At 38.0% G+C, this 15584-nt stretch overlaps 1 protein-coding gene across 1 annotated transcript; it reads left to right on the top strand.

The window, feature by feature from the left end:
* Positions 1 to 10266: 10266 nt before the first annotated feature.
* On the top strand, positions 10267 to 13680 carry LOC147880184 (triacylglycerol lipase OBL1-like). Its single transcript, XM_087370365.1, has 7 exons — positions 10267 to 10270; positions 11047 to 11206; positions 11293 to 11603; positions 11708 to 11919; positions 12034 to 12067; positions 12259 to 12962; positions 13315 to 13680. The coding sequence occupies exons 1-7, from the start codon at positions 10267 to 10269 to the stop codon at positions 13678 to 13680; spliced, it is 1791 nt and encodes a 596-aa protein (XP_087226491.1).
* Positions 13681 to 15584: the final 1904 nt, after the last annotated feature.

Raw genomic sequence — 15584 nt, 5'->3', positions numbered from 1 at the left:
GAATAAATGCAAGGACGAGATTCAGAGTAATGTACAGGCAATCACAACCATATCCACGGGATCTGGCTCTTCTCCCTACTCACATGTCACTTGATTGGCTACAACTGGCTCTACGTAAAGCTGAACGTGATGGAGAGACAATAAACGAGCACGAGTGAGAGTTATCATTTGGATGTATGGTGCATGTAAGTTTCTTACCTTTTGACGTAATTAAGTAATTATTTGTGGCAATATATGCTATAAAATAGATGCATCTTCATTGTTTTAATAATGCTCTTTTACAGTACAAAAAGTACAATGCATTATGGTCATATGGATGACATTTTTGCATGGAACACATCGATTCAAAGAGAGTCATGTATGACTGTGGAGTCATGGCTAACTTCACACAAGATAGCTGAGCAAGTGCTTCGGATACCAATCTTCTCTCCTCACAGTTGGATTATTGTGGAACCATACGCGACATCTATGAAGTTAATTTCAGACTATTTAGTATTTTCATTCTTGATGTAAAATGATTTAGAACTATTTACAACGGTCCCCATGCGATAGTGAGAAAAGATAGTAGCGGTCTCTTTGCAATAGACTCCACCAATCATTGGACCGATGAAAGTGATACTTTTGTTCTTCCCAAGCACTGTGAGCAGGTGCATACTAATGATTTAATTAATCGAAGCTTTCGTTTTTAAAGTCCATTGATACATGTACTTGAGCATAATTTCATATATATAATTGACGACATTTGGCACCCATCTTCAATATAGGTGGTTTTTCATCCGGATCGTTCTGATCCAAGATGGTGGTATGTGATCCAAGTTGCACCATGAAGTAAGCAAATTTTTGAAGATCGAGATGTGGATATGGAGATGCCACTACCAATGCCGGATCCAATTTATGAATCTAGCGAAGAAGATGTAGATCACCATATAAGCCAAGAGGAAGATGCGCATAATGACATTGCACGGGAGGAAGATGGAGATCACGATATTGAGGAAGAAGACAACGATCATCAAGAATCACCACACTTTATTGAAGAAGATGATCAAATACTTTTAGGTGAACGTACGATGCTAGAGTACGATGATGATATAGGAGATCAACTCGGTATAGAGTTGGAGATAGACTTGTTTGGCACCTTAGACTTGGCTTAAGATGAAACACTTGATGTAAATGCTCTTAATTGATTTTTCTCATCTCAAACTTGGACATGAATATATGAGCTTCAAAGGCTTGATGTATATGCTCTCATTTTTTTATTCTCTATGAGATCAAACATGTATGAAAATTAAAAAAAATTTGTCATTGGAAAAAACTAACTTTTAAGGTCTATGTAAAAAAAAAAACCTCTCTGGAAAACATCGCTATAAAATAGTATATCAGTGTCGCTATATAGCGACACTTAAAATTCGTTATATAGCGACCTTTATAATAGTCGCTATATAGCAACTTTTAGTAAGAGTCACTATATAGCGACGCTTTATGAAACCCGCTTTTCATACCGACGATTAACGCTAAGCGGGCGCTAAACGTCGGTACGTAAATGTCGCAAGAGGATCCGTGTGTAGTAGTGTGAGTCATTTCTAGATCTGTGTTAAGGGTATTCTCTACTCCCTTGGGCGACCTCAATTTGCCATGTATCTGGGAAGCTACTTTTCTGCTGAGGGAGATCGTTGCCCTTTCTATAACTGCAGTTGGGTATGGACAGTTTTGACAGTCTTTCGTAAAATGGTTATAGCTTTCTACTCCGAGCATGGATGATTTTTTCAAGTTAGTTTTGTTAAGAAGCTAAAATTTTATATTGGCTTTGAAAGTTGATATGCTTTAATAAAAATTAATGTTTGAAACATTTGCCAAGATTTGAAACTTTTATGCAAAAAAATGTAAAGTTTCGTCAGGATTTATATTTTTTCCTTCAAAATTCAAAAGAAAAAATATAACAAAATACTACATTCTACCAATATTGTGAAACTTAAAAGATGAGCTTGAAAACTTTTGCCAAGACTTCATGATAATATATTAGCAGAGCTTTGATAGAACATCGCTCTTTTTTGAATGAACCTTATATCAGAATCTTTGTCTTTTCAAGATCTATCTACTGATGTATTCAGATATTTGTTCCATTTAGTAGAATAAAAGTTATTGTTGTCTGAGTGGTCAGGTTTGTTGTTTGGAGCAATTTTGAGAACCTTTCATAAAACTGTCATAACTTTCTATTCCAAGCTCCGTTTTGAATGAATTTGATATCAAAATCTTCGTCTTTTCGAGATCTATGTTTCGTCCCAACCATCCCATTCAGCCAAATCAGCCCTATCAATTCATGCGTTTCACATCAGTTCACATTTTGTTGAGTCAAAAGATGTTCTTCCAACAACTGCTTGCCCTTACTTTTGGGGCTGACCGATTAGCTCAAATCAATGCTTCCCCTCAGCCTTTCTTATTTCCAATGCTAGAGTATAACCTCACCTTTGACGTTTATATCTTTGTTTTGATCTGAGAAGATAGAGAGTGAGTGTCTCTTTAAGCTTCATCTAATGCCCAAATCTCTTCTCTCTTCTTCAATTTGTGGGTTGAGACGTGACCAAAACCAAACCCCCAGTTTTGTGTCACAGCGTGTCTATTAGCATGTCTATTTGCACATCTAATCGTGCATTTATTAGTGCATCTGCACTACAAATTAGACACGGATTTAGACGTGGATTCAGATGCTAAACAGAGAATACAAAAAGTGTGATTTTAGTGCAGGTTGATAAAGGTACATCATTGCTTTCCAAACATTGCCCATGATTACCAAAGCACATAATTTTAATAAAAATATCAATGCTTTTTGGCAAACCCACATATACAAAAATTAAGTGAGGTGAGGAGAATGAGACAATAATATGTAAAATAGTTTTGCCAATATCAATGATGGGCTACAGTTCTATCTCATCGTCAATGAGATCAACCCTTGCCAAACTATCTACTTCAAAATCCAAACCAGTATTCAGATCTATAAATACATTCACCCCACTACTACTTGTGCTACGCATGTGCTCATCGAAATCAGCATCACCAATGGTAGGCTTGTCCTCACGGGTTATGGCCTCAATATCTGTATCTCCTATCGCATGATCATCCTCCTCTCTCGTATCATGGTCATCGGGTGCATGTCCTTTTCAGTTTCTTTCAAAAAGGCATCTGTTGGAGTGCTTCTCAGAGGAGATACATGGAGGGACTTTTATGATGACAGATTGATTACTGAGGAGCAGTATATCCAGGCTATTGGAGCACCCCCCCAAGTATTTAAAAGTAATTAAATAATGTCAATATTGTAAATAAAGATTTGATTTTTCATATGTTGATACATGTTGTCCTTGTTTACAGGGCCCTCAGGCTAATCAAGAGGAAGAAGATGAGGAAGAAGGGAGCAAAGAAGGGAGAAAAGAAGGAATCGAGGATGCGGAGAACTTAGATTAGTTGTAGAAGTAGTGTTGGCTACTCTTTTTTGTACTTGAAGCCATTGGCTTGGCTTCGTGCCTCTCTTGTATATACACTCCTCTTATATTTGTACTTGAAGCCACAGGATGTGGCTTGGCTGTGTGCTATATGTATATACAAGCACTTTTTGGGCTGTGAATTAATATACACTCCTTTTATTTTTTTGGCTTTCAATTTCCTTGTGCAACGTTCTATCAATAAATTCCTTGTGAACTAAATGTTTTGGAGTTGTAATGTTTTATTCGGAATTGTAATTGAATGATAATTACAATCAGGTTATTGATCCAGAAAATTACTACAGAGAGTTGTGTATGCTATTTCTCCCATATCATGATGTTGAGCTACAACTTCAACATATTGATTGTACATGGCATGATATGTACATTGATAACAAATAACAATAGAGAAAAATTTAACAAAATCATCCCACAATTTCCCACAAAATCAAATAATACCTCTAAAACCTCTTCCTCAAACACTACGTCCACACTCAAAAATATTGACAAATATGACATTGCAATTGATATGAAAGGTCTTCCCAAATCAACAACAAAACAATAAACTTCTTTACTATCCTATAAGATGATATGTAACCATGACTACTACTTATCGTTGAGAAAGCTAAATGACGAACAACGTTTAATTCTTAAAGACACAATGTTGAAAAAAAGGTGTAATCCTACAATCCCACACCATCTCTTTTGATAGGAAATGCTGGAACGGGTAAAACATTTGTCTTGCTACTCATAGTCTAAGCACTTCTACGCCATTATTGATCACACAAACAAAATACAAATTTGGAATTACCAAAAGTACTTTTGCTTGCATACACTAGGAAAGCTTCATTCAACATTGGAGGCACAACGATACATACAACTTTTCATTTGCTTCTAATGGCATCTCATTACACTAGTCTTTCTTCCGAGAAGTTGCAAGGATTATCTCAATTATACAAACACCTAGAGGTGGTTGTTTTTTATAAAGTATCATTCATAGGACACAACACTATGGTTGCAATTGACATGCGTCTCCATGAGATCAAACACAATCATCTACAACCATTTGGAGGACTTGACGTCATTCTTTGTGGCGATTTGTGCCATAAAAGATGCTTGGATTTTCATGGAGAAACCTTCTAATTCTACAACAATGTCATCATTTTGGAAAGAAAATGTCCTACAAAAGATGCTTGGATTTTCATGGAGAAACCTTCTAGTCCTACAAAAGATGCTTGGATTTTCATGGAGAAACCTTCTAATTCTACAACAATGTCATCATTTTGGAAAGAAAATGTCCTCCTCTATGAATTAACAACCCCCATGTGTCAACAAGACAATACATTCATCGACATACTCAATAGAATAAGGGTTGGGGAACATACTCATGAAGATATGATCTCTTACCTTAATGAACATTATCATCGTCAACCAAAAGAAAAACAATATGTTCCACACTTATTCTACACAAACAATACAAAAGATGCTCACAATGAAGAAGTTTTCAAATTACTAGAAGAACAACCACACATTTAAAGCTATCGATAAAAGAAACAAAACATGTAGCAAAACAATAACAATTCCAACAAGCCCAAAAAACATAGCAGGATTACACCATACATTACATCTGAAGCTAGGAATGATAGTTGAAATCTGTTCAGGTAACCCAGACATCCAAGATGGCTTGGTCAATGGAGTAGATGGAATTTTCAAACATTCAACCAATACTTCCTCAGAACGTGTACGTCTATGGATATTGTTCAACAACCCTAACACTAGCAAAACAACAAGATACAACAATGCCAACCTATACAATAATTATGTTTCGCCTCAATGGACACCAGTGCAACCTATAATGAGGGAATTCCAAATTGGGAAATATTACTTGAACATCGTCTCGAGAAATCGATTCCCCATACAACTAGTAGCAGCTAGAACCATCCATTGTTCACAAGGATTGTCTATGGATTCTCTTGCTTTTGACCCATCATCCATTAAATCACATGGGCTTACATACACATCACTATCATGAATACGCAATCCAAATAACCTTTTCCTCATCAACCCTTTCCTACCAAAACACTTAAGGAGCACCGACAATGGCAACAAAAACAAATTCATTTCAATTTTAAAATAATAGCAACAATGACAATACAATCACTTAACACAAGATCATTAACATCACACATACTCCATTATAAAAGCATGCTAAATGCAACAATCCTATGCCTCCAAGAGTTGCATTCAACAGAAAACAACTATTTAACATTTCCTGGATTTACATGTTTGCAAAAAAACAATGGAGTTGGAATTGCAACATGTTACAAAAAAGAACTAGTGTTGGAGCTACACCAATACATCATCAAAAGAACCTGCGAATGCTACCTTACATTATTCAAAACATCACAATAATCAAAATTCGCTTTGATTAACATGTACAAAGGACACATGACACCACATTCGATTCTTGTGTCCATACTAGAAAAACTACTGCTTCAAAATTGATAATGACATCCTAGCTACAATAATCAGTGACTTCAACACTCAGTATGATCCCACCAAAACTAGATCGACAATACTTACCTCATACATGGCACAAAATAAATTCTTGCAATTGATTCAAGAACCCATAATTATTTATGGATACACAATTTCCCACAAATGGTCAAACACCAAAAATGAACAAAACAAGGTTGGTACTAATTACATTTATTGGTTAGACCACTCTCTTATTTACCAAATCATTGACCTTGATTTAGGGCAGGCCCTTTGAATGTAATTCACCTTGTTTAAGGTTAGTTTCATTAATAAGTGAAACTTTTATATTGGCATCAAAAGTTTATATGCCCTAATAAAAATGAAAGTTTGAAACATTCGCCAAGATTTGAAACTTTTGTGCAGAAATTTTAAAAGTTTCGCCATGATTTACATATTTATTTAAAAGTTCAAAAGAAAATATATGATATAATACTATATTTTGTCAATATTGTGAAATTTAAAAAATTAGCTTGGTAAAATTTCGCCAAGATTTTATATTAATATAAAAGTATAGCTTCGATAAAAACATCCATGAGTGGATACCAAGCCATGTCCAAAGTTTTGGGTGTGAAGCCCAATACACTTTGGATCGCCTATTCCCAATTGGCCATTGTGGACCACTCTCAAGGGTGGGAGGACAGCTCATTAAAGCTGCACTTTGCAAGGTCACCATGTACTCTGCATTTTCTAGAGGCCCCATAACAGGCTACTTATGTCGCATTGTCCTTTGGGGTCCTTTGTACTTAAAGTCACTCATGGAGGAGGGCTTGAGGTGAAGGGCATTAGAAATCACTCCCTTTATCTTCCTCTACTTTTTATTCAAAAAAATTTACCCTTTCCCTTAACCATCTGAATTTTTATGTGTGTAATACCTCCACATCTAAGCATGTGCTATTACCATATTTATGTCTTTTCCAGGTATTCTTTTATAATGCTGGCTACCACAATAAAGATATTAATGGGGGATGGCTAATGGTCAAGGACATGATTCCCTTCAATTATCCTTGCCCTTCTCGTTCCATTTTCTTGGTCCCATCCTTGATCTCCTATTATGTTTCTTGACTCTAGGGTTTTCCTTTGTATATATCTCTAACTCCATTTTGTTGGTATATATGGTGTTTATTGGTTCCCAGAGGCTAATTAGTGCGGTTATGGCTACATAAGAGGGTTACTTAGGGGGTTCATAATTGTCCCTAAGTCCATAGCCCAATATCCTCATTAAGTAGGAAGATGTATGTTTGTAGCTGCCTATATACATAGAGATGTATTGCCTCATATGTGCCTCAAAGGGAAGCAGATGTGCAATATCTCCATCGTTGAAGTGGGTCATGCCTCTTTGGGAAGCAAGTGTGTGTGTAGTGCATTATGATATCAGCAGCATATGTCAAATTACATGTATTCCTTTAATAAAATCCATTGGTCCTTGATCACAGATATGTGCCTTTATTTTTTATTATTCCCACTCAATGCTAAGGTGTATCCTTGGGGTGGGTTCCATCCCTCTCGAGGGTAGGCATGTGTGTGTGTGTGTGTGATAAGACCAAATCTCATGACCAATCGGGGTATGGCACATTGAAGGCTAATCTTGGGGTCCATGCTTTTTGGTGTCTGTTGTTCCCAACTTTTTCTAAGTCAAAAGAAAAGGGAAGAATGTGTGTGTGTGTGTGTGTGTGTGTGTGTGTGTGTGTGAGTGAGAGTGTGAGAGAGAGAGAGAGAGAGAGAGAGGGGAGGGGGGGGAGAGAGAAAGAGAGAAGGGGGGGGGGGAGGGGCATGAAAATGGGGCAAGATGTACACCTATATCAATTGGTATATTATCATATTAGGGTATGTATGTATATAAACATGAGAAAATACCTTGGAAGAGGTGGAAATCACTAATTTGTATTAAAACCGCCATGTAATTGTTTGATGAATGCATTGGTGTGGTGATCTCACTTAATTTGTAGTTGATTAAAGAGAGATAAGTTGTTGATGAAATAGCCATACATTCTTCTATTGAGCATCTTTTTTATATAAATACTCTGCCTTGCTTAGTTACTCCTTAAGGTATTCCCTTCCTTAAAAGTTACTCCATGCAATGCATTTGTTTACCTTATAAAAAAAGACTATGGATAAGAATTTCTTTGCTAGTTGATGATTTTATACCCTTGATATGTGTTGAAAGATATGAGGATCCCTTGCTCAAGAATCTTGTTTCACCTTGGGTTTTATTTTAGTTTTTAAAATCAAGTGAATAATTCACACTTTGTCATATACATAGATATAAACGAATGTGTAATACAAATGAGAAAGAAAACCTACCATACCCATGGGATTGCACAATTTGATCTAACCTAAGAATGTAAGTCCTCTTCATTTATTATTGCCCATAGCAAGGAGCATGTTCTTGGGTAAGTGGAGTTGCCACTCCATCAAATTTACAATGTAAGGTCATTGACCTTCCTTACATTTACATGGGATATGCATGGGATGTATTCAACCGATGGTGACCTCACCAAGCTTACAAGGTAGTCATAAACCTTTATGACATTCACATGGGATGCAGTTACTATTAATGGTAGTTTATTGGTAACCCCATCAAGCTTGCAATGTATGCATTGGCCTTCATAATAATATTCACATGTGATGCACTTACTATTAATGGTAGTTTATTGCCCCCTTGGGAACCTTGCCCTTGTGCCTTACCTACCCACACTACTCATGTAAATATCTATTTGGTTCTAAATTAGATTACCATATATAAAATACACATTCGAGTCAATGTAATAATAAAGCTCATATCTACATATGTATTATATATGTTGATGCCACTTGAGTGCATGCTTAGGATCACACTACTCAAAGATTATGCCAAGCCAATCTCATCAAAAGTGCCTTGTACCTTGTAGTCTATTGTGAGGCTCTTGAGAGGATTTTCATGGTCATTTGCTCATCATTAATATATTTAGATGGAATCTTTCCACCATACAATGTAGATGCAAACCTTTTATTATAGCCACATGGAATGCAAAGGATATTGATAGTAACCATATCAAGCTTGCAATGCATGCATTAACCTTTAGTAAATCATTTGCATGTGATGTAGTTAGTATTGATGGTAGTATGTTGCGTCCTTGGGTGGCTCTTGTGACTTACTTACCATGGTGTGTCTAATTGGAAGAGAGCCATGGACAATTCATATTGGACATTAATATTTGTTTGGATCCATATTACATTACTTTATCAAATACACATTCAAGATGTAATAATAATGCTCATATCTACATATGTTTTGTCCTAGTGGTTTTTATTTTATATCATGCCAAGCCAACCTCATCAAAAGTGGCTTGTACCTTAAAGTCTACTGTGAGGATATCAAAAGAAATTTCATGGCTCATTTGCTTATCATTAATCTATTTAGATGGATTCATGCCACCTAAAGCCATCCTAGTTATGTTGAATGTTTACACATAGTTTGGATAGATAGGATGCACTTGGCTATTGTTTATATAGGACTATGACTTTCCCAACATTGTAAAACCTTACATAGATTCTATAAACATGTCTAATGCAAAAGAACATACACCATTAAATTTAACGTGTTGAGCAAACAAATTCCTCCCTACTACATGAGAATGACCTGAGAGGCTAGTTAGGTTAAAAAGAAGTTCCTCCCTACTCCATGTGATTGATCTCTATGTTGTAAGAGGCTAGTTAAATAAGATAAGTACAGTTTTTCCTATTTATATCATTTGAACTCACTTTCTAGGTCCCTACATTTACTTTTCAATTAAAAACAACTATATTGTAAATCCATATGCATCCTCAATTTTCCATGGTAAACGTGTAACCTAGAAATGGCCCTCCCTATTCCATGACTAATGATCTCCACAGCTTGATGGGTAATCACTAGAAATTTTGTGTGGTCCCCTAAAAGTGGACTTCCCTATTGGTAGTCCCTCTATAGACTTGCAAGGGAGTAGGTTCATTCATGGAATGACATTTTTGAATTCGAGGGACTTACGGGCCATTTATGGACATGAGGGGGTTTTAAAAATAATTATCTAATATAACTATGATATGTACATGTGAGGAGGAGAATTGTAAATTCAAAATTACAACATGTATACTTATAGCAGAGAGGTAAACAAGTGAAAAAAAATGTAAAATTTAAAAGATAGGGGTATTTTAAATGTGTACTTGCTTGCTCATGTTTTAGGGATTTTTTACGCCTGGGGACCTTCCCTACTCCATGATTAAAGAGCTCTACATCTTAATGGGTAATGACTAGGCAATTGTTCTTCCTTTATATTGGTGCCAAAAGGTACCACTAAATCCTAAGGGGCGCTTATACAATGTTTTTTTAGTTGAACAAATTCATAAAAACATACATATAGAATGGGTTTTTAAATTTATAAAATTGTTACATTTAAAATTTTATGTGAGTAGGGATTTTACTATTAGCCCTTGAATGGACATTGACCAACTCTTAGGGGTCAAGTTTGGGATGCATTGGTAGAACCCTACCTAAGCCTCTCTCAACTCCAAAAAGGGCCATAAGAGTGATGAGAGAGAGAGGACATCCTTCGTCAAATGGACATGTGCCACCTCATGAAGCGCCCCTTTTGTGAGAATGACATCTAAAGCCCCCCTTAGGGCGAGGTGGTACATGTCTAGAGACCAAGCCAACGGATGGGGGAAAAAACTCAAATTTGATAATTTTGCAAACTAACATCATCGCTTAGTCTTGTAGATGTGTTGTTAGGACTGATTGGGGAATGGGCACTCTAGGGCACTCCCAGCAAGCATGCCAACCGTCGTGTGGGCGGGAGTGAGCGTGTAAACATCCTTACATGCTTAGCCCATCTTCATGCATGTGGTGAGAATACACATTTAGAATGTCATTCTCGTAAAATTCCTCGATGGAGACTTGCAAGGAGAACCTTTGATTTTTCAAGGGCCTTGTGTGTCTAATGCAATAAGAACCTTACACTTTGCGTAGTCTTCTTCTCCTCCTTCTTCTTCTCCTTCTTCGTTGTCGTCGTTTCCATTCCAGGAAATATAAGCTCGCCATCGCAGGCCGTAATTTTTCCTGAAGCTCCAGCGCCCCAGCGATTGCATCTACAGGAGATGGAGAATCAACAAACCAGCGATCTCGATAATCTTTGTGATAGAACGTCATATGACACAGACTTCGGCGAGACGTTGCTTGACAGGCAAGTCAACAATTCCGGCAGCTGGATTTTCTCGTTCGTTAGGTCACTGGCCCGTATAGTTTGAGTCATGGGTTTTTTCATTGCAGTACCCTGGAGAGAGACGCGGAGGAGGTTGAAGACTACGCGCTCGCTTGCATCAAAGATGCGAACCTAGCATCGCTGCCTTTCATCTCTTGGATATGCTATGTCTTCTCCTCCATCTCGGGGTACAAGGTCCAAAAAACTAATGCCTTGAAATGCTCCTCGGACTTCAAGAGTCACAGGGCCACCTTCTGCATTTGCATTTTGAAAATTCTATTTGTTCTTGGCAAAGTCTGGGAGAATTTCGGTAACGCACTAGAATACTCCTTGAATTACGGACTGAGTCAGACGCTGCGCACGTACCTTTTCGATCGAGGTAGCTTCTTTGTTTCCCTTTGGAGATCACACAAGCTTGACCAAGAAAGAAAGGGTATCATGAAGCAGAAAACCAATCTTGATTATTCATGTTTCCTGTCTCAGATGCTCTAAGACATCCCTGGCAAGAAGAAGACGGATATTACAGCTTCAATGGATTATTAGATATACGTCAAGACTTGCGTCTCCACCAAGGCAGCGCCTGTCTATCTGAAGTGCCCAGGCTTGACGAGATAGCAGATCTATGCATTATGGCGTCAAAACTTTCGTATGAAAACGCTAAGATCATAGAAAGAGTTGTACGCCAACACTGGAAGGTAAAACTTGTAGAAACTCGCTGTTATAAAAGAATAGGAGATCACTGTGCGAAGCCTTAATGTCCTTCTTCTTTACGAAGATGCTGAGACTGAAGTTGTTACCGTAATGCGCAGATGAACTTCGTTCATTATTTCGACTGTTGGAATGGTAAGTTTAAAGTATATAGCACGCTCAATTGGAAAAACTGCATAGTGTTACGAATGGCACCAGCTTCTAAGATTTTCTGTATGTAAGTTAAATGAAATATTCTTACCAGAGATATTAACTTTCATAGATGTTACGAATGGCATCAGCTTCGAAGATTTTCTGTATCTACGTTAATGTAACATCTTTGACAGATTATCTCGAATCCAAGACCACGCAGGCCTACATTTTGACTGACAAAGATCACGACGCCAACGTTGTGGTGCTAGCTTTTCGGGGCACTCAACCTTTCAACAGGTACGACTGGTGTACGGATTTCGACTTCTCTTACTATGAGATCCGGGGAATGGGTAAAGTGCATGTGGGATTCTTGGAGGCTCTTGGTCTTGGCAGCCGTTCGAGGGAAGAGACGCTGCATAAGGCCAGAAAGCAGTCGAAGAAGAAAAGAAAGGGACAGTCATGTGCAGGTACTCCCACGTCAGGCCTGAGTCACGATGTTTTGGAGGATGATGAGAAGGTACTTGCCTACGATGCTCTCGTTGCTAAGCTGAGGGAACTTCTAGAAGCGAACGAGGGTGCGAAGCTTTACATCACGGGGCACAGCTTGGGAGGAGCCTTGGCTACACTGTTCACTGGACTGGTACTGTTCGAACGAGACCCAATAGTAAGGTTGGAGAGGCTCGGTGGAGTGTTCACGTTTGGGCAGCCAAGAGTGGGGGACGCCGAGTTTGCAAGCTACATGGAAGAGCACCTCTGCAGCAGCAATCCTGACGGAACGAAATATTTTCGAGTGGTTTATCGAAATGACATTGTACCCCGTGTACCACTGGATAATCGAATGTTTCAGTTCAAACATATAGGACCTTGCCATTATTACAGCAGCGTCTCTCAAGCACAGGTTTGATTAGGTCCCTCTCCCCTTCAACTATTTCTAGTACGTATGTCCAAGTATGCTTGGAACGACCATTGAATGATTTATCTTTGCAATCCGCTGTGGCTCCAACTGTAACTAACTACTTGGAAGTTGAAGTTGGAACAGTGGCTATGGAACTATAATGGAAGTGCTGGCTAGTAGTAATTATCCACAATCCTTGGGAAACTTCTGAATCCTGATGCTCTCTCACACATCAAATTAGAAGCACATCACTGCTTCAGAGGAGAGATTCGTCATAAGCTAGATTACTTACTGAACGCAGTAAGAAACAGAAACATAATCATTTTTCTTGTCCGCTCTTCCTGTCAATTTGCAGGTTCTGTGCGAGGAACCATACAAGAACTTCTTTCCGCTTGTCTTGCTGCCAGCGCCTCATCTGAACGCCATCAGGGAGCTGATCGTTAGCCTTCAGCGAAGACTCTTTCGATATCGGAAGTCTATCAGGAGCAGGACCAGTAATACGAGTGATCAGGAAGGTGATGTGGAGACCGGGCTGTGCCTGCTCATGCGGTTTGGAGCGTTGCTGCTTCCAGGGATTTGGGCGCACTCTCCTTCCAACTACGTGGATGCAATGCGGTGCGCACCCTCAACATTTCTTCATTTCCAAGTGGAAACCAAATCCCAGCAGGGCAACCAAACACTAGCCAGGCTGTTGGGCTTTCTGGGACGTTTTCAACACTGATTAACGGCTGTTTCTACGCAGTGTCTTGCAACAACAACCAGACACAACACCCAGAAAAACTAATGACTTGCCACTTTGTACACGTCTGTTTCTATGCATTAACTACTTAATCTCCACGGTACAACACCCAGAAAAACTACCACTATGTACACGTCTGTTTCTACGTAGTGTGTTGCATCAACTGCTTCATCTCCACGCTACACCACCCCGAAAAACTACCCATAACTGCACTCTCTCTATCAGTGTGTACATATATCCAAATTTACCAAAGCTTATGGGAGGAAGCCTCTTATCTCTACCGGGTACTTCATTAACGTTGCTAAGTATACTATGTAGTCGTGAACGAAGCAGTTAGTTTCTCACGTCTGTCAATAGTCTTAATAGAAACGTTCGAATTATCGTATATTGAAGGATGTGAAATACTGTTTGTATGTGTAGATGAAGATATGCCTATAATTCTATAGATATGGTATATATTTTTGAAAGGTGCAAAACGGCATTAGAAAAAGTGAGAAAAAATTGTACAAATTTGAGACTTTCCATATTGTTGATCTTAAATGAGTGGCACATTCAATTGTACGTTCTTACAAGTTTTCTCTTTTAACTATATGAGAGGGCGGGATGCTGAAAAAAATTATGGATACAAGGATTGTGATTACGTCCATAAAAGAATTATGGATACAAGGATTTTGATTACGTCCATAAAGGAGGGGTATTTTTCCTAGCAAGCTGAGCTTACCAATGATTCAATGAAATCGACATAAGTTCTATGTAACATACTTTGTATATTTCCCACAAATTTCGGATTCTCCAATTTGATAGCATGCGGCATAGACATTGGCTTATGATAATATATAAAATATGATGGGTGATCTTCCTCCACTTTTTCTTCCTAGTCTGTGAAGCCAAATAGTCAATAGTCAATGTAAATTTGCGAGCATTGTCACCACTTTGGTAAATGTGGTAGAGTGTGTTCACAATAGTCAATATAAATTTGCAAGCATTGTTAGCACTTTGGTAATTGTGGTGGATCGTATTGCTTAACAGGCTTATTGCTTACCAACGATCTATACAATTCAGGGACAATCCATTTCCCTATGGAAATTTTATACTTGTCATCCAAGGTAAATAACATATTTGATTGACATGGAAATTTTAAAATTTCTTAAGATAAACAAAGAGTACTTTGAACCCAAAAAAGTATTATGAAAACTTGAAGAGCACGACAAAATGCACTTGAAAATTCAAGCGTATAAAAATTGATTAAACTTTCAAATGCAAATTTTTTTAAAAGAGAACTTGACAAATGCTTAATGGTGATATACTATCGGCAGTTCATTGATATTAGTGGCAAACCCTTCAATGATGATGTATACTAGTGGGAGTACATGATAAAGCTTCATACACCACGTTTTCAACCTTTGAGACAAATGCAACATGGCAACAATTTTTAGCCTGCTATTGTAGAAGATATGAGCTTGTCTTATAGAAAATTAAGACTTTAAAAATCAAGTAAGGATGACAAAATCATTGTATAGACTAACAATTGATGGTGCAAAATTACTCTAATTGCATCAAGTAGCCAATCCACATGAATATTCTTTGGAAGTGCTCTTAGATGCTGAGGGTATCACAACAAGACAAAGCACCCATAGACGCGCGCACAGATGCGTTTCATAAACTAAATAAAAAACTTACGGGCGCGTCTATTTGCGCGTCTGGAGACCCGCGTCTAATTGCGCATCTATATATTAGACTTACGCGCGTATAGACGTGTACAAAGATGCATAAATAGACGCGCTTATAAACGCTTTTATAGACGCACGTATAGACGCAAGTCGAACAGACAGACGCGCATATAAACGCGTTTTTAAACGCACTGATAGACGCGCTTTTTTTAAAAA

Source organism: Dipteris shenzhenensis, chromosome 32, assembly GCF_047967505.1.
Source record: "Dipteris shenzhenensis isolate YYH24624 ecotype China chromosome 32, Dip_SZ_1.0, whole genome shotgun sequence".
Lineage (NCBI taxonomy): Eukaryota > Viridiplantae > Streptophyta > Polypodiopsida > Gleicheniales > Dipteridaceae > Dipteris > Dipteris shenzhenensis.
Note: the sequence above shows the minus strand (reverse complement) of the source record. Positions and strands in the feature narration are given on the sequence as shown.

Bases quoted from the DNA above. Each gene is read 5' to 3' on its own strand.
- LOC147880184 (XM_087370365.1), top strand. The intron at 11,604-11,707 runs GTAGCTTCTTTG...TTCCTGTCTCAG, and splicing joins CACGTACCTTTTCGATCGAG to ATGCTCTAAGACATCCCTGG. The intron at 12,068-12,258 runs GTAAGTTTAAAG...CATCTTTGACAG, and splicing joins TTATTTCGACTGTTGGAATG to ATTATCTCGAATCCAAGACC.